The 23,086-nt window shown below is 35.5% G+C and overlaps 1 protein-coding gene across 13 annotated transcripts in view; it reads left to right on the top strand.

The window, feature by feature from the left end:
- Positions 1-23,086, top strand: part of Cnot2 (CCR4-NOT transcription complex subunit 2) — a 93,589-nt gene extending 70,503 nt beyond the window's left edge. For 11 of the 13 annotated variants that reach the window (XM_050135628.1, XM_050135629.1, XM_050135621.1 and 8 more), the window contains 12 exons: positions 2,921-3,068; positions 3,710-3,892; positions 6,047-6,126; positions 8,497-8,622; positions 10,297-10,421; positions 11,340-11,460; positions 11,551-11,707; positions 14,530-14,591; positions 14,675-14,724; positions 15,746-15,846; positions 17,157-17,301; positions 21,952-23,086. In XM_050135628.1, coding sequence (XP_049991585.1) covers positions 2,921-3,068; positions 3,710-3,892; positions 6,047-6,126; positions 8,497-8,622; positions 10,297-10,421; positions 11,340-11,460; positions 11,551-11,707; positions 14,530-14,591; positions 14,675-14,724; positions 15,746-15,846; positions 17,157-17,301; positions 21,952-22,038 — 1,385 coding nt within the window. In that variant the 3' untranslated portion in view covers positions 22,039-23,086. The remainder of the gene's footprint in view (positions 1-2,920; positions 3,069-3,709; positions 3,893-6,046; positions 6,127-8,496; positions 8,623-10,296; positions 10,422-11,339; positions 11,461-11,550; positions 11,708-14,529; positions 14,592-14,674; positions 14,725-15,745; positions 15,847-17,156; positions 17,302-21,951) is intronic. The other 2 variants (XM_050135632.1, XM_050135631.1) reach the window with 1 other exon arrangement.

Genomic DNA, 23,086 nt, shown 5'->3' with positions numbered 1-23,086 from the left:
GTTTTCCTTTTACATGCTCTATTCTTGCCCTGATATTGTGGAGATGACTCTGTGTTATTATTTATAATTAGAAGATTAAATTTTCTCCCCTCTGTTTGTACCTATCCAGTTAGTCTTAGTTTGACTCAAGTATCTCCAATGTAATAATAATGTATTTTGTCTCCTAAAAATAAATGCCTGTATGCTTTCATTGAGTGTTTTTATTGTTTTAAAGAACTTCCGTTTTTAAGTTAAACTTCAGATAACTATCAAATATTTAAGAATTGGTAATAATAGTTCGTAGTAGTATATATTCTTTTCTTTTCATCTTTTGTAGATATTTCAACAAAATGAATGTGTTGGATTTATTAGCTGTGTTTAACCAAGATGAATTTGGAGGCTAACATTGAAGTATATTTTCTTCAGATTGTCTTCCTTCACCACTAATTATAAATTAACTGGAATTGGCCAGTGTTTAATTAAAATAAAAAGCATTACTTATTCTTGTTTTCTTGGCCAGAATTTTCTGCCAGTATTCAAATTATGTACAATATTTAAAATAGTTCTAAAATTAGAAATTTTTCTTATACAGAACAGACAGAAAAATACATATACGGAAAGTTACTGTAAAGCAAAGAAGTCTTTGTAGGACCTATTGATTTCTTTAAAGAGGCGAAAAGGATAGTAAATTTTGGAGGATGTATGAATTCCAGTGTAAGAATAATGAAAAGGAAAGGAGAATGGACAAGTATTAAAAAGGAGGAGACTAGAATGGTAGAAGAGAGATGAGATAAACCATTTAAGATTGGCAGATGAAAGATGATTGGTAGACATCCCACAGCTAGAAACACATCCAAAAGGAGGCTGGAAGAGAAAAAATAAGATGAAATGTGTTATTGGACACTCACATTGTGAACACCATTGTTTCTGCCTAGCATGGTACTGCCGTTCAAGAACACCTGGAGTTAAAGAGAGAGATCCGACCTAATTCTAGTCCTAGTTCTCTTGTGTTGTTGCCTTGGAGAAGTCAGTTAACTTATCCAAGAATCAGATTTCTTATCTGTAAAATGTAGACAGAGTAGGTGAGAATGGGTGATCTTTAAGATCTATAACTTTGGTAATGAATAACTGGCAGATACACTCTTGTTGGACATTTTCATCTAGAGCTGACTTTAAGACACTGTTTAGGCGTAGAGAGCACCTGAGTTCAGGAGCCTTTTCTGTCTTACCCACTGCTGTTTCCCTAACAGATTGTGTAGTATTTGCCACAGGAAATGTGTGAGAGGAAAATTACCATTTTGATGGTTTATTATGGAGCCAGTCACAGGACCTATAGGAAAATTGCACGGTTGAGGGAGGGAAAACACAGTTTCTTCTGGAGGAATCTTGAGTAGGCTGATTTTTAATCTCTTTTCTTCCTTATTTTGTTCCAGATTTAGAGAAAATGATAGTAGGCTGTAGCATTATTAAGGTGACCACAACAGTGTCTAGACACAAATAAAATAGAGTGGCAAGCCAGTAGGTCTGTTCCCTTCCAAGGGGCTTGGAGAGATTCTGAGAGTTTCAAGTAGCTGTTAGTGGAGTCCCTGTGAGAACAGTGTTGTGCCAAAAGACACATTTTACAGAGGTGTTTAAGAAAGAGTATGGTATATGTAGTATACTATGTGAAAGGCATAGACCCAGACTCTTCAGAGCTTTGAAATGCTTAGACCCAAAACTGAAACAGTAAGGAAAAATATCATCTTAAATCCCCAACACTAAAGTCATTATTTTCTGGTCAGCCTTTTTTCTTTATTTAGCTTCAGTTTGAAATAAGTTTGATTGACCAGTGTGTCAGTACTCAACAAGCTGAAAAGAAAGCCCTGAAAGCACGCGGGTGAGAAAGATGAAGGAAAGAGGAGGCCTTCATAGATAGGATGGCAACACAAATGACCCTGTATGCCTTTGAGGAAGATGAACATGCATAGAATATATTAACTCTCCATTCTGAATCTCAAAATAATTTATATTTTTACCATCTGAAAATAATAATGTGTCAAGCATGTAAAAAGTAAGTTTGCCCAATTTGATTAATATTTTTGAATTTTATATCTGAACTGCAGATCTCAGTAGTCTTAAAAAGTACACCCAGGCAACATGTCAGTTCCTGCATCTGACCCTAGATGTGCTAGAGAAATATAGGAGCCTTATAGGTTGAATAAATCTTTTTGAATCACTTCAATTTTTTATCATACCTATATCAAATTGATTTTTTAGAAATTACAAAATATGTATTGGGTTTGTAAAAATTGCAATGTTAAGAAGTATGTATTAAATAGATTTCTCAAGTGGATTTGCAAAAAAAATGTAAGATTTAAGATACTATGACAAAATGGGAATAATTGTCTTTTCCCTCTTTTTTTGGGGGGTGGTGGTTTTTTGAGACAGGGTTTCTCTATAGCTTTGGGGCCTCCTGTCTTGGAACTAGCTCTTATAGACCAGGCTGGCCTCGAACTCAAAGAGATCCCCCTGTTTCTGTCTCCCAAGTGCTGGGATTGAAGGTGTGCGCTACCACCGCCCGGCTATGAATGCCTTTTCTGTGTACATTAATTGTAAATTAAAACAAAACACACAAGATAGCAGAATTTCTTAAAGGCATATTTGTATGTGCCAGTTTCACAAATATGCCCTTAATGAATCTGAGAACAGTTTGTATTATGTAACATCTTATTTGTTATAATTATTAACATAGCTTATCATAAGATAGTAATATGGAAAGAATACAAAAAGATAATCAAAATACTAAATTTTAGAGTAGAATTTTTGTTGAAAATCAGAGTCCATTTGCAGTGAGATGAATATTAGATCATTTTAAAGTGTTCTAGATTGCCAACTCCAGAAGATGGATACCAATTTCATTCCTGATGGCAATGAATTTCCTTCTTCTGAATTTTCTTATTAGGTGCATTAGGCCTTCCAATGAGGGGGATGAGCAACAATACCCCTCAGTTAAATCGCAGCTTATCACAAGGCACTCAGTTACCGAGCCACGTCACGCCAACAACAGGGGTACCAACAATGTCACTTCACACGCCTCCATCTCCAAGCAGGTATTTATTAATGGACCAGAATACTTTCAGAATGTATTTTGTAGAGTAAGCAAGCTTTTATTTTTTTAATACGGTAATTAATTACTTGATTTTCTGGTTCAGTGCCTTTCACTAAGAAAACAGTTCTTACGCTCATTTGATGTCATTGCAAAGTGATAAATGTAGTGTAGCGCTTTGATCTTGAAGCTGTGTGCTAGTTGTCACCTGAATGGATCAGGTTTAATCACCTCCTGGGGAGCTTTTGCAAAAGCTATCTACCTCTTCCTCAAGTATGTTCAATTTAAGATGACTCCTCAGATAGCTGTGTTCTTTGCTTGCCCCCTTACCACACCTCTACTGCTTACTTAGAGTGAAATAAAACAGATAACATAGATTATATGTATTATTAACATCAAGAGAATAAGATGACAGGAATTTTGAATGAAATTATTTTAAATATATATGAAAAGCATTTATAATTTTTATCATAGTTGTCCCAATAGTTCTCATCTATGATGGCACCTTTTTTAGTTCCACTATAAGAGCAGGAATATAACTGGAATGTGTAATTGAATTCTAGGGGTTAAAGCAATTGATTATTTATAGAGAATTTTAATGAGTGATTGTAGAGAGCTTATTTAGTGTATGGACTTCTTTTTCAGGGGTATTTTGCCTATGAATCCTAGGAATATGATGAACCACTCCCAGGTTGGTCAGGGCATTGGAATTGCTAGCAGGACAAATAGCATGAGCAGTTCAGGGTTAGGTAGCCCCAACAGAAGCTCGCCCAGCATAATATGTATGCCAAAGCAGCAGCCTTCTCGACAGCCTTTTACTGTGAACAGGTAAGATGTTTATTGATACTGCATATAATTGTCTTTGGGGGGTATCTTCAGGTTTTTGCCTTTTCATATCCAGCCCTTTGTTTCTAAGTTGTGGCTCCTGTCTCACAGGTGTGTTTATCGTCTATTTGTGAGCTAAGATGTGTTTCCCATCACAATCCTTAACCCTTTCTAAACTCAGAACATGTTCTTAGAAAGACGTTACTCTTTTACAAAGCACATTAATTCTTTCTGTTGATGGTAGTATTAGAAAGGGAATGTTCATGGGTTGTCACTAGGCAAATCTTGATTGTTTATTCCATTCATTATTAAGTAAAGTTTATGTGCTTGGGTGCTAAGAGTTCTGGGTTTACGAACATGACTGGAGGAAAATGTGCTTGATTTTTACTGCCGTGCGTTAGTTATGCATCGCTTAGATACCTTCTGGGCTAAAGTACTTTGGGTGCTCATAATAAAGACTATTTCCAAACAGTGCTTTTTTAAATTTTGTGTCTAGAATTTGAAAGCAAAACAAAACAAAAAAAAACCCTGGGATTTTTCCTTCTATTTCTTGCTATCCATTGCATGTTTTGTACAAATAAGAATAGTGATTCATTTTGCTGGTATGTTTACGGGGTTTGGGTAGCGCTAGAGTTGCATCTTAAATGTAAGACTTTCTTGCAAAAGAACATGTAAGTTTGAATCACATGTCATACTATGTTTATACTTAATTTTTATGAAAAACTATAAAGTGAAAGAAAGAACCTTCACTTAGTTGTTGCTCCCACATCCATCTTAATCAGTTTCTTCTATGTGTTGTCAAATCTACACTAAAATGGGTGCTGGCACACTTCCTCTTCCACTTTAGCCCATAATCTCCAGTTGGTCTATGTAGGTTCTACATACCTTAAGTTTTTAATAAATTATCGCAGCGTGGTTTTACAGCTTTTACCTTTTGATAGATTCTTAACCATATTGCTTGAACTTTATTACATCTTTCTGTATTCTTGTTCAGTGAATATATTTTTAGATTTAAAGTTTACTTTTATTTTTCACATTTTAATTATTCAGAAAATACTTTGCGTGTAAAGTGTCACTGTAGTAAAGCTTTCCATCCCTGCCTATATGTGCTACTGATACTCAGATGAGATGGCTTCGCTTGGATTCGGAATCCATGTCTGAGGTTCCTATACAACCAGCAGCTCTAGCGCAATCGGGGGAAAAACATGTTTATTTTGACTCACCTACTCTGCCCTGGAATAGTGGCCCACTAACTGCATAGCTCATCAAAAGGTGGCTAGCTTTTCAGATTTAGGCAGAGCCTTTAGAGCTGTCACCTTCACATGCTTAGAGGTGCTTTCACTGGCATAGGGACCTCTCAGAAGATCATTGAATGATAGAGATAGCAGTTTCTGTGTGCAGCTGTCATTAGTAATTCTTATTGACACTCTTAATTATCTGGCCTTTCTCTAAATACAGTTCCTTCCTCCCTCCCTCCCTCCCTCCCTCCCTCCCTCCCTCCCTCCCTCCCTTCCTTCCTTCCTTCCTTCCTTCCGTTTGTTTCTTTGTTTTGTCCTGCTTATGTTTACACAAAAAGAAAGAGGGGGTTATTTATAATTATTTTCAGAAATTGTGTTGTACATTAAAATTGGGAGTGCTATAGAAAATTATTTTCTGTTAGGTACATGAAAACTAAGCTATATAGGGTCAGTAAGACATGAACTCGTGGAAATGAGTAGTTGGGAAATACAGAGGTTGTGAAGAGAAGACTTAACACTGAAAAGGAAGCTTTACCAATCAGAGAAGAGAAAGCAAGTGTTCAGGCGGGGTGAGGGAGGGATCCTAAACCTACCTGCATTTTGAGAAAGGTGAATTTGTTTAGCAAGATAGTGCACTAAGGCCATAAAATGGTACCCTTAATTTTCGTTTTTCAACATTCATAAGTAAGTTTCTTTTTTGTTTTTAAAATTAATTTATTTAAACTGTTTGGTTCTTTCTTGTTCATTGAAGAGTTTCAGAAAATTTTTAAATAAAAATGAAGATTATGCTCTCAAATTAGCATTGGTTTTGAAACATTGTTATTTTATATGAGGAGACCAAAAGTATATACTTTTGTTTTTCTTCATTTCTAAGTTAGTGTTCTTACTGCATATCTAAAATTATTTTCTATGTACCCAGTATGTCTGGATTTGGAATGAACAGGAATCAGGCATTTGGAATGAATAACTCCTTATCAAGTAACATTTTTAATGGAACAGGTAAGCTTATTCTGGAGCTAGTACCCTACTAAAAGTACAGTAGAGTTCTGAAATACAAGCAGTTTAACATACTGTTCTCTAAACATTAACAGGATTTGACTATTTTAAATAGTAGAATTGAATTTAGTGAAAAACTGCCAGGGATAGATAGGAATCAGCTAAACGGTAGCGAGCAATGTCAGTGTTTTCCCCGACCTGGTCTTGTAATGTAGTATTTTGTGTCATAACATCATTTTTTTTAATATGTAAAGAGTCAATACTAATTTAGTCTATATTTGTGCCTCAGAATCTTGGTTTGTTTGGTTTTTTCTTCTTCAGAACTCTTCTTATTCTTGGCCCTGTCCCTGAGAACAAGAGTGTGGCCTGAGTTGGGTGGCAGGACATTCTGATCATGGAGGCTCAGGTTGAAAGGAGTCTGCTGTAGGGGCCATTTTACACTTTCGCATGGAACCCTTACATTTTGATCCAGTATTATTTAAGATGGAGCTACCTGCAAACTAATTTGATTTTTGGCAAAAACTAAAGTCTGTTGGATCCTTTTCCCAACTGCTCAGACAGAAGAAGGTAGCTCTGGAGTGGTGGTGCTGGTTTCTTTGCCCCTGTCCCCTGTGAGTGAGAAAGTAAAGGGGTGTTGCCATGACTGGAGGGGCAGATAACAGGTTATTGGGTGGAACATAAGTGAAAGACTAGCCTGTGAGGTAGAACATGCATTGACATGAGAAGAGACTTGACAGGAAGCCTCCATTTGTGGGAGCTCTAAGCTTTTGACTTCTGAGTGTTGAGGTGGTTTGTTGAACAGCTGAGGTGGATCAGCCAAGGTTAAAACCATTGAAAGGAATGGAAGATCATAAGCATTTAAATTTTAGAGTTTTCTGGGGTGATTTTAGGGTATACTAACTTTGTTGTATACCTCAATAAAGTGTATTAAAGTATACACTTTCATAGTTAATGTGAAATCATTATGAAAGGTTATTTCTTACATTTCAACGGAATGATGTTTTATTTTGCTGCTATAACGTTTCAGAAATTTTAAATTCTTAGGTTTTGTACTGGAAAAATTGCTTTCAAGACTTTTTCTAAGTTTACATTTGGGAAACTATAAATTGCTGGTTAAATTATATTCTCACCTAATACATAACAATTTTTAATTGGACATTGGAAGACTTAAGAATGTGTATTAAAAGTTAATTTTTTACTTGGAGAAAAATTATAATTAATCATAATTTGAGAGATATTACTTTATAAATTAAAATAGTAAAGATTTTCATTTCTTTTGCTTTATCCATATTGTGCTTTTAATGGAAAATTCACAATTTTTTTTAAAATAATTTGTGTGAGGTAGTTTAACTTTCCCTTTGTAGTTTTAAATTTATCACCTTGGTGTGTTAATAAAAAGTCTTTTTTTTTAAAAATCAGTTAATCTTAGGATAGATGATAGTTGATTCTATCTCAAAATAATTGTAATATTTTGAGAAAGATCAAAATTAATTGGAAAATGGCCCCGGGCCCCAAAACTATACATGCTTATAAAACAAGGAGAAACCTAGATTAAAGAAAAATTATAGTACAGGATAAATTGTAGATAGAAGATTAAGTGATTTAAAATTCAAATGCAAGGTTAAGAACACTGAAAGTTGAGAGAAAAACGGTTAAAATAGGGAAGTTCAGTTAAATGTTTGTTTCTAATGGTAGCAATCTAATGCAAAAGGAATAAATTCTTTATCCAGTATATTTATTGAGCGCCTACTGTGTATCAACAGGTAATATAAATTAGGTTTTCTTCATTCCTATATTCCCCACCTGCTCCTGAGACAGGATAGTCCATCCTTGCCTGTAGCTAACATATACATATATGTGTACACATTTTTATCTCAAACTAATAGTGTACAAGACAGAAGTATCAGGGGTTCTCTGTCTACTGTTTGCCTCAGAGTCTGTCTGGACATTTGTCCGGAAAGGTAATGTCATCATCACACCTTGCTGTTGAATCTCCAAGTAACCCAGATATAGCCCCATCCATCCAGTTTTAATGAAAAAAGCAGTTATATCTAAAAAGTTTAATTTTTGTTCCCTAATAAGCTGTAAGTTTTTATTGCCCCTTCTATTGGGAGATGTAATGTATAACCCTACTCTTTAACTCTTAAATCTCTGGAATTGGGTATGTTAAGGTGCTGGCTGCATACTGCTTTCCTCAGTTATTAGAAAATTAGTGACACAAGTCAGTCCACAGTATCTTACCTGTTTATCTATCACACCACTCTGCATTATTAAGGAAGAAGACACCTGTTGTTTTCAATTATATTTTGGTTTTTATAATCTCATTTTAAATGTTTTTAGAATCATTAATGACTATTCTTTCTTACCATTTAGATGGCAGTGAAAATGTGACAGGATTGGACCTTTCAGATTTCCCAGCATTAGCAGACCGAAATAGAAGGGAAGGAAGTGGTAACCCCACCCCATTAATAAACCCCTTGGCCGGAAGAGCACCTTACGGTAATCAAGATTTTTAGCGATGGCCAATTGAAGGTTATAGTCATGTGTATGCACACATACGTGTCTCAGTGTTGGTCATATGTGTTTATGTTGTCAAATCAGGCTAGTGTTATTTTGTCAGAATTCATATTTGAAAACTTTTCCCATATATATCCACAATAACATGATTCATTGCTAAAAGTTTGTACTGTAACCTAAATGTTTGACTTCATTGGTACTCAGAAGTTATTTTTTCTGTTCTCCATGTTTTAATTTGCTATATATAAGTGATTATTTTTGTGGTTGGGCTTTTGTTAGTTGACCCCACAGTTTTCAAGAGACTATATTCCTGGTGATTAACAGTGACTGTGCATTGAGGTGTTTCTCTGAGTCACACTGTTGACACTGGGGCTGGATAATTCTCTTCAGAAAACAGGTGGTGTGAGGGCATAGACTATTTAGTACAGTTCTAGCTTTAGCCTAGCACATGCCAGCAACATCCATTGTGACACACCCTCCCAGACATTATTAGCAAATGTCCTCTTGAAAAGATTGTAGTCCCTTTCGAGAACCGGTGCTTAAGATTTTTAGTTTTATAGATTCTTGACCATCATTAATATCCCTAATTATTCTTTTTTACAGTCTCTAGTAAGATAAGAATTTGGCTAGTAGAGCTGAAAGACATGCTAGGGGAGTATCATCTGCATTAACAGTCTAGACATAACAGTTTAGACATTTCTATGACATTGTTTCTAGGGCATGAGACCTGATAAAGAACAGTAAGACAGTAATTAGATGAGTTAATTTGTCAGTTATTTTAAAAATAAACATATTTTCTCCATTATCAGTCAAGGATTTCAATTTCTGTACTTCCTGAATATGAATAAAAATAATGTGTAGAGGGAAAGCTTTATCTTTTAAAGCTTCCAATTCTGTTTTCCCAAAATAACGAAATGTGACCTGCCCTGGGAGTTGAGTACCTGGCTACTTGAGTCTCAGTTCAGATGCTAATGTTCTTAACCTTTCCTCATAGGTCCTTTTTCCATCCCTTTAAACATTCCCGTTGCTCTCCTTGGACCATCTCTAGTTTCTCCATTTCCTTCTTGAATTGTGGAGTCCCAAACTGGATTTTGTTCTCCAATAAGGGCCTGACTAATGACAAGCATAGTGGGAAGATTATTTCCCAGTTCTTGCATGTTTTACATCTGTAACATGGAGTCCAAGAAAATGAGAAATAAAGTGGAATTGTTTTATAATTGATTGCAATATACTCACTCTGTAAGTCACTTTTAAGTAGAATACTGACATTTTTAAATTTTTATTGTGTTCATTTTTATTTTGACAGCTAACGTGTTTATGACATCTAGTCAGATATTTAAAGCTAGCCTGTAAGCCAGCATTTTGGCTAATATTACCTACCAATATCAGATCCTATCTTAAGCACATACAGAATATTAGATTAGAATTGCAGGATAACCACTTATTTTCCTTATATTGCTTTATATGTTGAGTATTTTCAGCAGTAAATCAAAATTTCATTCTTTATTATTATCCTGAATACTAATTTTTGGATTATCGTTTTACTTGCTTTAAGAAAAAACGTGGTACATTATGAACAAAGTTAACTTTTTATGTAATTTGTATGACAATATTATGGATCCAATTATAATTTTCTGGATTATTTTCATTACATAGTTGGAATGGTAACAAAACCTGCAAATGAGCAATCCCAGGACTTCTCAATACACAATGAAGACTTTCCAGCATTACCTGGTTCCAGCTATAAAGATCCAACATCAAGTAATGACGACAGCAAATCTGTAAGTACCGGAGATTCATGTATGTGATTGTAGTGTTCTCCTTGTAGACTGGTCTTCCATTAACAGTTACTTACTAGATACTGCTTCGGAACTATTGATTTTGAACACTGTAATAATCTAACTTCTGAAGAATGTGGAAAGCTTTGTAACTAGAAGATAGCCTATTTTTTTCCTATTTCATATAGGTTTGCAAATTTCTGTTGAACTTGTCAGTTAATTTAGACTTTTATTGTAGTCCCTGTCAGCTGGATCCCATGAAGTTTGATAATATAGACTTCTAAGGAGCTGTGTTTTTCTTGAGTAAGTTTTCTCCTTGAAGAATCTTTATACACATTTTTATACCTGTGTTGATTCAGCCGACTCAGCTTCTTCCTGATTTAACAAGGGTGTTGATTTCTTCTACCATTCACTGCAAGTAGCTTTTTTTTTTTTTTTGTATGTGTGATGGGGTATTGCTAAGCGAAGCTGTACAGAGGATTGTTGGGTAAGAATGGACATCTGTGACTTAAGAAGTGCGCACATTCCTAGTTTTCCTCAGAGGTTGTCTGCTAATGGCTCAAGTGCTGTAGTTTGTGTAATTCTTCTCTTGTATCTAAGTGTTGACTGTAACTAAAGTGTGTGTCCCCAAAGTATAAAAACCCCGAGAAAGAAAGGTTTCCCCCATCCCCTGTGATCTATGATCTGAGATTAAAAAAAAAATAAAAAACCCATTTTCTCTAGCTTTCTTGTCTTTTATAGTCATGTGTAGACACAGTATTTATTTGGTTACCATGAGGCAGTTAGGGGAACAGAATATTTGAGTAGAACACAGGTAATTACTACCTTTTTGAATATAATAGTGAATAGCTAGCATGATGTTGATAAATTTAAACTTGCATAATTAGCACATTTTAATGTCACACTTTTTTTCTATACTAGAATTTGAATACATCGGGGAAGACGACTTCAAGTACAGATGGACCCAAATTCCCTGGAGATAAAAGTTCAACAACACAAAACAATAATCAGCAGAAAAAGGGGATCCAGGTGTTACCTGATGGTGGGACTCCATAAATATGTCAGATATTTTAAAGTACATTTTCACTATTTTCCCTAATAGAAAATAAAAATAACTGTTTTTCTTAACCAGGTCGAGTTACTAACATTCCTCAAGGGATGGTGACGGACCAATTTGGAATGATTGGCCTGTTAACATTTATCAGGGCAGCAGAGACAGACCCAGGAATGGTACATCTTGCTTTAGGAAGTGACTTAACAACATTAGGCCTCAATCTGAACTCTCCTGAGTAAGTGTTTTTTTTCTTCCATATTTGTAAATAAACTTCTAGCATTTAGTAGGTCGCCATAAAGTTACCTCTTTCTTTTTTAAGACAGAATAATCGAGGCAGCATTGTAGGCATTTTACTATATCCTTTGCTGCCCTGGACAGCCTCAAACTTGTAGTTAATTTTATCATCACATTCTATTACTTGCTATTGCCTGCTTGACTCTTGGGGTCATTCCTTCTATTATTAGCCCATAGTCACTGAGAAATACTGTTCTATAAGATCTGTCTACAAGGAATTTGGGCCCACCCCCAAGCCAAATCCTTATCTGTTGCATCGATCTTGGCATTATTAGGGAGCTATAGCCTCTTCATAAGGTTAACTTTTGCCCTGCTTTCTAACCATCACCATTTCCCTTTTCTCTCGTGCTGTGACTTCTTTAGTCATTTGATTCTATTGGGATTTTTCATCCATTTATTCTTCTACCTTCCTTGATGTTCTTACCTCTTCCACTTCCTTCTCACCATTAAATTTTATGGTCAGTTGTAATATCTGATTTATGTGACTCTCGATTGTTTTGACCTTCTCTCAGTTGTTTTCCTCTTCCCATTATCTTTGTTCTTTCTGCTTGTTTCATTCTTGATCCATCTACTGGATGGACTATGGCAGAGCGACAGTTTCATCGTCTGCTCTTGCTTTACACTCGTGCTCTGGAACTTCAAAGCGAGTTCTTAACTTTTCAGGCATACTCATACCTGATATGCATAGTCCATTTAGAACTTTTTCTTTGCTTATGACTGTTTGTTTGTTCGTTCTGTTTTTTGCTGCTGTTACATCCCATGTGACTGTTTTGTGTTTCCGCAAGCTATTAGTATCTTTTCTCCAGTCCATAACTCTCAAATAATGTCCTGGCTAAATTTCTACTTAACAGAGAAAAGTGGAAGCAAATGGAAGAGGGCATCCACCTGGTCCTACCCCAGTCTTAATCTGACACACCTATGCCAGAATATTTGGTCCCTGCTTCCTACTTAAAACTTTCTGAAAACTCATGAGTGTGAATCGTAACGTTTTCTGCTCTCTCTGGTGCTAGTATCTCAAGCTAGGTTATAGAAATGTAGGGCAAGCACTCTTCCCCAAAGCGGTCTTGCTGGTGTAACTTAAGGTGGCTCTTTAAGCCCTCCTGCTTCTGACTAATATTGCAGGCACTTGTATTTCCATCTAACTCACAAAACTTCTGTTTTGCCATCTCTAGTCACATAGAGAAACTTATTTATCCATTAGTATCAAAATACTTTTATCTTGATTCAACCTCCTGAGTTACTGTCACATTTTTAATTTATTTTTTGAAGCAAAACATCTCAAATGAATCATCTTAACTTTTCTAATTTGTCTTCTCGCATTCTATTAGACCCATTAGGATTCTGCTTCCACCACTCCGCTAAACTATGTTCCGCAAGTAAATCAAGTGCACCATGAAATGCTCTTGAAGATGTTCTTCTCATCTGGTCACCTTAGCTCATCCCTCTCAATTTCCCATGCTGATGACACCGCCTGTCCTTGACCTTTGAATTAGTCCTCGTTGTTTATTCCGTGATGATCTTGTCTAGTCTAATCTTGTGCTTTGAAGGGCCACGTAAATTGAACATTCCAGACTTCTCTCCTGAACTTGAGACTGTAGGTACCATTACCAGTTAAATACCTCTTAACTGATCTGGTTCCAGCCCACACTGTCAATGCTTTTCAGTCTCGGTTATACTTGGAGAAACCTAGCATTTTCTTAGTTCTCTCCTTCCTTCTCCCTTAGATGCAGTCCTCAGATAGATATGGAATCAAATCACATTTTCACTATATTGCTGCCCTTCTGGCTTGTTGCCTGGAAGTTTGTCAGTGGATCACCAAGCAGGGAGTCTTGGTTTTCCTTCTCCCTTTTCTATACAGCTTTACTTTGCACTCCTTTGTAATCCTTCTGAATAGGCTTTTCCTATGCGCAACACCACCTGCAGGTTTGTTGTTCTATTTAAAAACTCCCTGTAGAGCAGCCCTCCCCTGTTCACCTTCTTCTTTCTTTCTCCCTACTTTACCTCGCAGCTCTTTCCTTTGCTCATCATTGTGGTTTCACTAGTCTTCTTATTCTGCCTCTCATGTCCAGATGTGTCTTAGTTTTTCTCATATTTCCCTTGACTGGCACAATGTTTACCAGATAATTACCTGAGATTATCTTTATCATATTCTTTTTTATTTGTTTAAATCTAAATTTGTCAAATCTTATTTAAATTGACCACCTCACTTAGTTATACAGCCATTTCCCTACTTTCAAGCCCTCCCTGAAAAAATTATTTATTATGTTAATTCTTGCCCGCGTCCAATCCACCATATACTTAAATCGAAAGTAAGTTTTATGGTGTCAGCAGTCTTTGTTCACTTACTGTATTCAGAGGACCTAGGAAAGTTCCAGGGGTCTGTAATAGGCATGCACATAAACAAATACCTGGTGAGTATGAAATCTTGCTCCTAATGCTTACACATTTGAATAAGGTATAAATGGAAAGTAATTATAATGGAGAATGGTGTATAAATGAATTAAAAGCATTGTTAATTATAGCTAATTGAAATTTAAATTATGTACCTAAGTATATTGTAATTTTCTGTGCTATGTACCCTGTTGGTAGAGTGTTGAAGGAAGCAGCCCTTTTTCATTTTTCTGCTATAAAGTTGCAGGAAACTCCAGAAAGGGAACCAGGAACGATGTTTTTATTTGAAGTCTTTTTTAAAACTTATTTTACCAAAATTAAGTTATAAATATAAAGTGGCTTCTTTTTTTTTTTTTTTTACCTCTTGTTCAGAAATCTCTACCCCAAATTTGCATCACCCTGGGCATCTTCGCCTTGTCGGCCTCAGGACATAGGTAGGAGGATCTATTTATGTTTAGAATCTTTTAAAAAACATTTTCTAAGAATCGGTTAATAAGAATGTTTTTTCATTATACAGACTTCCACGTTCCATCTGAATATTTAACGAACATTCACATTAGGGATAAGGTGAGTGTAGCATACTGTTCTTAGTGTGGATTTATCTCTTTTCCTGATACCATTTTCAGGCCAGACAGCATGATAGTCTAGTAGCAGTCTTTGGGATATGCTTTTGTATGCTCATTCAGTTATGTATAACAATTCTGGTTTTTGTTAACAATGCTAATGTTTTGGGATTTGCTTTTAAAACCAAACAGTGTTAGGACTGATATTTTCTGCAGTTATTAATTGTAACCATAGTAACCATAGTTGATGACAATAAATTGACTTAGGAAGTTTGGTCCTTATTCTTCTGACTCTCTCGTTTTATGATTAAGGAAGCTTTTACTTCTTTACAAACTTATCCAGATAAACCACAAACCCTTTTGAAGTTAGCCTCTTCACACTGTCAGTGCCCCACCAGAACTGCAGCCCTGAGGCTACAGTTGCCTAAGTGTTCCAGAATCTTAGTGCAGTGTGAGAAGTGCTGGAGAATGTTCTACATCCACAACTGCCACCGGAACATAATAGGGGAGACTGCATTGCGATGATGCACAGAAGCCAAGCGACTAGGTGGATACTTTGTTCATGTGAGGCTTTGAGCTGTGGCAATTACGTAGTTTATAGTTTTGTAGGCTGTTTTCTACCTTGTAGGGAAATGCGGAAAGGTTATCCTTTAGCCATCCCTTTACACAAAATAGAGCACTGTCTTTATGGTTTTTGTACTTACCATCTGTGATTGCTGGAAATCTCAGAATGGTGTGTGAATCACTGCATATAGATTCAGCATTTACAGGTCTGTAGCTGGCACTCCATGGGATACTTACATATACACTCATTCTTTTGAGTTAGGATTAGGGTTCACTAAGTAACTTTATTCATTGAGACGAAGAAATGCTGGAAAACTGACTCCCTGGCAGCATAATTGTGAAATGACAGTTGTCTGCGCTAAGTAAAGATTTTTGTTTATCCTTCCAATTTCTATTTTAGTAGCAACAATTAAATTTTACATTTGGTTTACAGTTTATAACAATCTTTTTGTCTTTCATAGCTGGCTGCAATCAAGCTTGGCCGATACGGAGAAGACCTCCTCTTCTATCTCTATTACATGAATGGAGGAGATGTGTTACAACTCTTAGCTGCAGTAGAGCTGTATGTTCAGAATACCTTACCACTTTCTCTCCTAGCATATCTCGGATGTTCTGAAGCTGTTTAAAATGATGATGGTTACAACTTTTTGTTTTCTCTGAAAATTCTCCTCCCTGCCCAGTTGAAGTTGTTGGCAGGGATGTTGTTCAGTGGTGAAGTGCTTGCCTAGCACCTCCAGGCTTTAGTCATTCCCTGGACCATCAGGGGAACAACAAAAGTATAAAGGAGAGATTGGAGATTATTTTTATATTTAGTAAAATGAATTTTGTTTACATTGAAAGCATATTGCAGCTGTATAATCACTGTAACCTAAAAAGAATTTCAGACTTAATTCCAACTACATGAAGTGACACGCCTAGTGAATTGAAGTTTTTGAATGAGTTTGGTTGTGATTCTTGAAGAACCACAGATGTTTATGATGAATAGACACAGAATCTTGTTATTTAATGTGTGTCATTTGATTATTAAATAGACAAGACCCTGCATGCCTGTGCCTCTATGTTGATACTGAATTGTCAGGTTTAAAATTTCTCAGTTGAGAGAATTCACTTTTTGCTTTTTCCACTATTTCCCTCTCATTTTTGTGAAATGAGGATTAATACCTATTCCTTTTAATCTAGTCATAAATAAATGTATCAAATCACTCATATATCTGTATTTGGCTTTGTGTCATGTCATTTGTGTTTTTGAGCTACCAAACTGTAGGAAAGCATGTATTTACATGGAAGTCCATCATCAGGGGACATCTGTTCCTTTGGATGTTGCTATCCAGTTTCTAAGTGCTATAGATCATCACTTGGGTTCTGATGATATCCTCTTAGAGATTTTGACAGTTTATGATTTAAAGTTAAAAATTAAACTTTATAAAATGGCTATTCTGTTGTCATCATGACTGTAAAGTTGTGAGAATTTAAGTAATCTATTCAAATTGGCTTCTTACTTAATAACTTAAGGTAGTTCACCAGGCTGTTATTTTAGTGTGCCTCAATTTCAATTTCTGTCATTTATTCAGTATATTTTATCTTTCTTTGGTCTGCCCAAGTTTTATTAAATCACTCATAACTTTTAAATTATTTTGTCTACATAAAGTTTATTCAACTTAATTAAATTATTTGTACTAAAAAATGCTTTTGGAACAAAAGAAATTATCTTACTGTATTTGAATAGCTATACTTAATAGTAGAGCCAGATAAAGACGCTTCCATATGTATATACTTTAGATATAACTTTTCTGAGAAAGGTTTACCACATGTATAAATGTTTAACATGGGTCGTAGGAAAAATTAACTATCTTTCTCTTTTAAAAATTGAAGTTTTAACCGTGATTGGAGATACCACAAAGAAGAACGAGTGTGGATTACCAGAGCACCAGGCATGGAGCCCACAATGAAAACCAATACATACGAGAGGGGAACATATTACTTCTTTGACTGTCTGAACTGGAGGAAAGTAGCTAAGGTATATTTTTTTCCATGTGCAAAATGTATGAATATTTGTAGTCATTAAAAACTTCCTTTGCTTGTTAATATGTAACAGTATGTCTATTCCAATAATGTGTCAGATATTTGCCATGCCTCATAGAAGTCTCCAGAAACAACTCATTTCACTAATAGAAAATTTATTAAATTTGGTAAGAGATTTTTATGGTAAATATAACCCATACTTAGTTTCAGAGAACTCCCAACTCTATGTTTTTGAATATACTTTCCGTCGGTGACTCTTAGTGCTACAAAAGCTAAACAGAAGAATAGTATTCCTGACAAATTAGTCTTTGGGCAATATTTTAGTTGTTGCTTTGGGATCATTTTTTTTTTTCAATATAATAAGTTGATAGAATGTTTTACATTTTAAGATAGTTTGAAGTGTTATCAGATATAAACCATAGAAAAGTTTGGACTTTTATAATTTTTATAAAACTTGAAAGAAATTTAAAAATATGAATCCGATAGAAAATACAGAAGAGATTAAAAATTATTTTGGTTTTTGTTTTTCGGTGTCTCAGTAGTCAATATGGTTAGTGCTTAGTCCTTAGATTATGTTGGTCATTTCAACAGTTATAGTTAATGAAAATATTGTCTTAGTTTCAAAGACTATATTCTTACCATTTTAGTTAAATAGAGGTATTTAAATTAGTATATTTTAAAATAGGGTTTTTTTCTCTTTGAACAGTATAACAGAAATATAGAATTTAGCTTCCATTTCTGCTTTGATCTTGTACAAGTTTTCTTTCTGTAACTCTGTTCTTTTTTTCGAAATGGATATCATGAAGATTGAATGAAATTCTATGCGTACACATCCATACCCTTCATACAGGGTTTCCTTTTGGCACATGGTGGATGTGTGTGTTAGTAGTTCTGAAACTTTTATCATTGTTAGAGGTTACTGCTATTCTTCCAAACATGAAAATTTTCCAATTAATTGTTTCTTGGTTAAATTGGGATTCTCCAATTTTAGCTTGTATGAGAATTACCTGGGGAACTAGTTAAACATTTTGCAGAGCCTTCCCTTCTACTGTGTGATCTAGTCAGGTCTGTGGGTGGCGTCTAAGAATGAATACTTACTCCCAAGTTATTCTAGAGAGCATGCTGTTTCTGGTCCAAGGCCATGCTATCAGAGAGACAAGGTCTTTGGAGGAGAACCGAAGCTTTTTACATTCATTTTGAAGCTTTATGCTCAATAATTTGAATTCTAAATCCACATGCAAAAATGAATGCACGTAAGCAATACATAACTATATAATTATAGCTAAAATTTGGATTGTGTGTTTGTTAGGAAATCAAGTGAGAAAGAAGAGTTTTTGAGAACTATCTTCTCTTCATAATGTAAGATATTCATAAACATTAATATTAGAGCTTTTTATTTCCTCAGAAACAATTCCCAGTTTAGGTCAATGTTATTTTAAGGAAAATGTTTCCTATATAAAATAAAAGATTATTTATGGCATATGCTTGTTAAATAATTTTGCTAAGTCTTACCTGTCTCCTAATATAGTTGAACAACTGTTTTCACTTCTTAAGAATATTAGTGAAGTAGGAAAATAAACTCTGAGTGGTAGTTAGTATCTAAGTTATTCCCTAAGAAAGCTCTCTAAATAATATGTTAGCTGCCTGCATTGATATTCTTCAAAATTCTTCCATTGTGATGGGAAACAATGAGAATTGTTGGTTCCTATCAGGTATTAATTAGCATTTGTGAAAATTGGTTATGGTGAAGTATAGTTTACAGTGACTATTCACAGATGTGTTCAGACCTTTCCATAAGATTGCTTAGTATTAAGACATTTTAGTGATTCTGTTAAGAGACTTCATAAAATTATAAAATGTTCATAAATGTGACATTGTCACATCAGCCACGGGGCTTGCACAGTGATGGAGTTTGCGGAATAGTGAGGTAAATACCACATAACTGCATCTTACTTGTGAGGATGTGTACATAGTGTGGTAGTGGTGCGGCGCTGTGTCTCTGTAAGTACTAAACAAATGGAGGCTGTAGGCACAGGGTGCTCTCAGAGCCACTCCCAGTGACACTCTTCCTCCAATAAGGCCACATCATCGATATGTAAATGAAACGCTATAGATATTGAAGTTAGATGTAGTTAAAGAGCAAAGAGGTAAGAGTGATGCAAGGTTCAGCTACTTCAAGAAGAATAAAAATATGTGGAAAACAGATAAAAGATTATTGATGAAAGACAAGATTTGACCCATAATATTTCTAGTTAGTGTGTAAATATTTTTTAAATATTAAAGTATTTATGCTTCCTATGTTCAAACTGGTCTCTTTTTTATAATATTAATAGGATATAATATTCATGAGGTTAAACTCTTTAAATACTAATAAATCAGTGTATCTTGCCAGTATGGATGGGTAAAATGTAACTTAGAGCTTGTCGTTGTCAAAATTGCAGGTAAGCGTTTTATACTGAGTATATTTTAGACGCAGATGCATTTTCATTTCAAAGAATAACTGGGAAAATTGTGCTAATGTGAATGTGGATGCTCAGCTTCAGCCATGGGCAGGAGTTTAAGGATGGCGACTGCCGTTTGCTCCTTCTTGCTAGTGGGTGAATAGCCCTGTGCCTTTCTCAGTCATATGGAAAGTATCTGTTTAAAAGATAAAGTCACACAGTGTACCTTCGTTATAAACATTTGTGAAGACGCTTAATGTTTTCAAAGTTATTTTAAGCGTATAATAAGTTTGTTTTGAATCTTGGATTAAAAACACACAAACCCTTCATGTGTTACACTAGGAAAGACAGATCCTGCCAAGTTTGGATCCTAGTCTTCAGTATAATAAAATACCAATTTACCCAAGATACATACAAAGATTACAAAAAAATGAGCTCTGTCTTTAGTTTTGGTTCATAGTAGGTTGTCAGTTATATGTGTGCTGATGTGTTTGGTGTTGAAAAGCTTGATCACTGTTGCCTAAGGTCTTGTTTTAACTAAATAATGCAAATTTCATTTAATTAACAATGGAAACATTCATCATGGGGTCAGTTTGATACCAGACACAATAGGATAAGTTAACCAATGGTTGCTAAGGGTGCTTGTTTAATCCTCAGTAGATAATGTGGGTTGAGGTTTAATAACTTGAGAGAGATTTTAAAATAATTTGTGGCAGTTAGATTCAGGCTATAGAATGAGTAATTTTAATTTTAGAGCCTCCCCCTTTTTTGTGGTTACAGAAGTATTTGGATTTGTATGCAGTTATATTTGCATCTCCGGTGAATTCTTAAATTTTAAAACTTTTGAAGCCAGGTTTTGTAACCCCAGTATTCAGGAGGCTGGGGTGGGCGTGATTGTGACTTCGTAGCCTCCTTGGGCTATGTGGGGAGTTTCAAAGCAGCCTAAACTGGCAAGACCTTGTCTCAAAAACAAAAAATGAGAGGGGGGGGGCAGGAAGATGACTCTGGATATAGGTACTTGCCAATGGGCTGGAAGACCTGAGTTGACCTACACAGTGGAAGTAGAAAGCCAACGTGTCATCTATATGCACTGTGATGTGTTTGCCCCCTTATCCACAAATAAATATTAAAAATAAAATATTTATTTAATGGACACTTCGATTAAAATCAGTAATCAGTTAGGTTTCCGATAATCATACACCAAAACTATCATCTAGTTTTAAATGGCCATTAAATTATCTTTTATGACATTTATGAAATGGCAGTTCTAGAGGTATGTGTGTTTTCAGCTCATTGTTTTCCTGAGATTTTAATGAGGTTAAAGAATAACTGCTTAAAAAATTGTCATCAAGGTAAATTGAAAAGTCTCTCATTTCTCTCATTTTAAACATGAACAAACTGTTAGGGTTTTTGTTTTGTTTTGTACTTCATTAAAATAGGCTTTATTTAAACATCCTATAATTTTCAGTCTTTTGAAAGAGAGCAATAATAATTTCCTTTTTAAGTTTTAATTACAAACTTGCACAGAATTTTGATGAGTCTACATTCCTAAGTAACTGATGTTATATTCAGCAGGTCGATACTCACATACAGTAGACAGTAGGCACAGGGCACTACTGTTCTACAGACTGCTTTACTTACGAGGGCAAAGATCTAGTGTCTGTGTTCACTCTCATGTGGAATTGTTTTTTTATTCTTTTTTTAAAAATATTTATTATGTATACAATATTCTGTCTGCATGTATGCCTGCAGGCCAGAAGAGGGCACCAGATCTCATTACAGATGGTTGTGAGCCACCATGTGTTTGCTGGGAATTGAACTCAGGACCTTTGGAAGAGCAGACAATGCTCTTAACCGCTGAGCCATCTTTCCAGCCCCTTATTTTTTATTCTTATAGTAAATAGATCTTGACCAAAAAAAAAAAAATTATAAGAGAGTCACTTGGCTCAGCAAGTAAAAGTTCTTGCCAAGGAGACCGATGGCCTACCCGAGTTTGGTCCTCATGTAGGTGGGAGACCTAGACCTACATCTCACAGGTTGTCCTCTGACCTTCACTCATGCGTGTTCTCGTTCTCTCTCTCTCTCTCTCTCTCTCTCTCTCTCTCTCTCTCTCTCTCTCATACACAAACACACACTAAATAATGCTTTTTAAAAGAGGTTTATGAAATGATTTAAATTCTCAAGTTTTGATGTTCTTTTTCTAGGAGTTCCATCTGGAATATGACAAATTAGAAGAGCGGCCTCACCTGCCATCCACCTTCAACTACAACCCTGCTCAGCAAGCCTTCTAAAAGACTTCCCTTTCCTGGGGTATGGCTGTCTCAGCACAGTACTCGACAGATCCGCAGAACTGATGTGGCTCAGGCAACCTGGTTTTAATTCATTGAGGATCTGGCGATTGGCTTACGTAAAGGGTCACCATTTGAGGTCCTGCCTTACCAATTATGTGCTGCCCAACAACTAAATTTGTAATTTGTTTTCTCTAGTTTGAGCAGGGTCTGAATTTTTTCGTTTATTTTCTTTTTGCCAGCAGACAGACTTGGGTCTATAAAGACAAGCAAGTACACTGACAGAAGTTACCATTTAGTTTCTTAAATGTAAAAAAGAAAACCCACAAAAGACTCAACAAAATTAGACCACAAAATTTGCATTGTTCATTGTAGCACTATTGGTAATAAAATAACAAATGTTTGTGCATTTTTATGTGAAGATCCTTCTCGTATTTCATTTGGAAAGATGAGCAAGGGCTGCTTCTTTCATTTTACTTCCCCTTCTGTTTCTGAAAGGCAGTTTCGCCAGGCTTAATGCAAGAATATGACTGTAGAAGAAAGAGATTGCCACGGTCTCTGGATGGTTTCCAGGGCTGTGTTGTTACTGAGCTTCATCTTTCCAGAATGAGCAAAACACTGTCCAGTCTTTGTTACGATTTTGTAATAAATGTGTACATTTTTTTTAAATTTTGGACATCACATGAATAAAGGTATGTATGTACGAATGTGTATATATTATATATATGACATCTATTTTGGAAAATGTTTGCCCTGCTGTACCTCATTTTTAGGAGGTGTGCATGGTTGCAATATATGAAAATGGGACATTCTGGAACTGCTGGTCAGGGGACTTTGTCGCCCTGTGCACTAAAGGGCCAGATTTTCAGCAGCCAAGGACATCCATACCCATGTGAATGTGATGGGACTTCAAGACGTGAACTGAGACAATTCACTCTGGCTGTTTGAACAGCAGCGTTTCATAGGAAGAGAAAAAGATTAATCTTGTATTTTCTGACCACATAAAGGCTTCTTCTCTTTGTAATAAAGTAGAAAAGCTCTCCTCACTGCA

The sequence above is a fragment of the Alexandromys fortis genome, unplaced genomic scaffold (genome assembly GCF_014885135.2).
Source record: "Alexandromys fortis isolate MF-2015 unplaced genomic scaffold, M_Fortis_MF-2015_v1.1 scaffold_24, whole genome shotgun sequence".
Classification (NCBI taxonomy): domain Eukaryota; kingdom Metazoa; phylum Chordata; class Mammalia; order Rodentia; family Cricetidae; genus Alexandromys; species Alexandromys fortis.
Note: the sequence above shows the minus strand (reverse complement) of the source record. Positions and strands in the feature narration are given on the sequence as shown.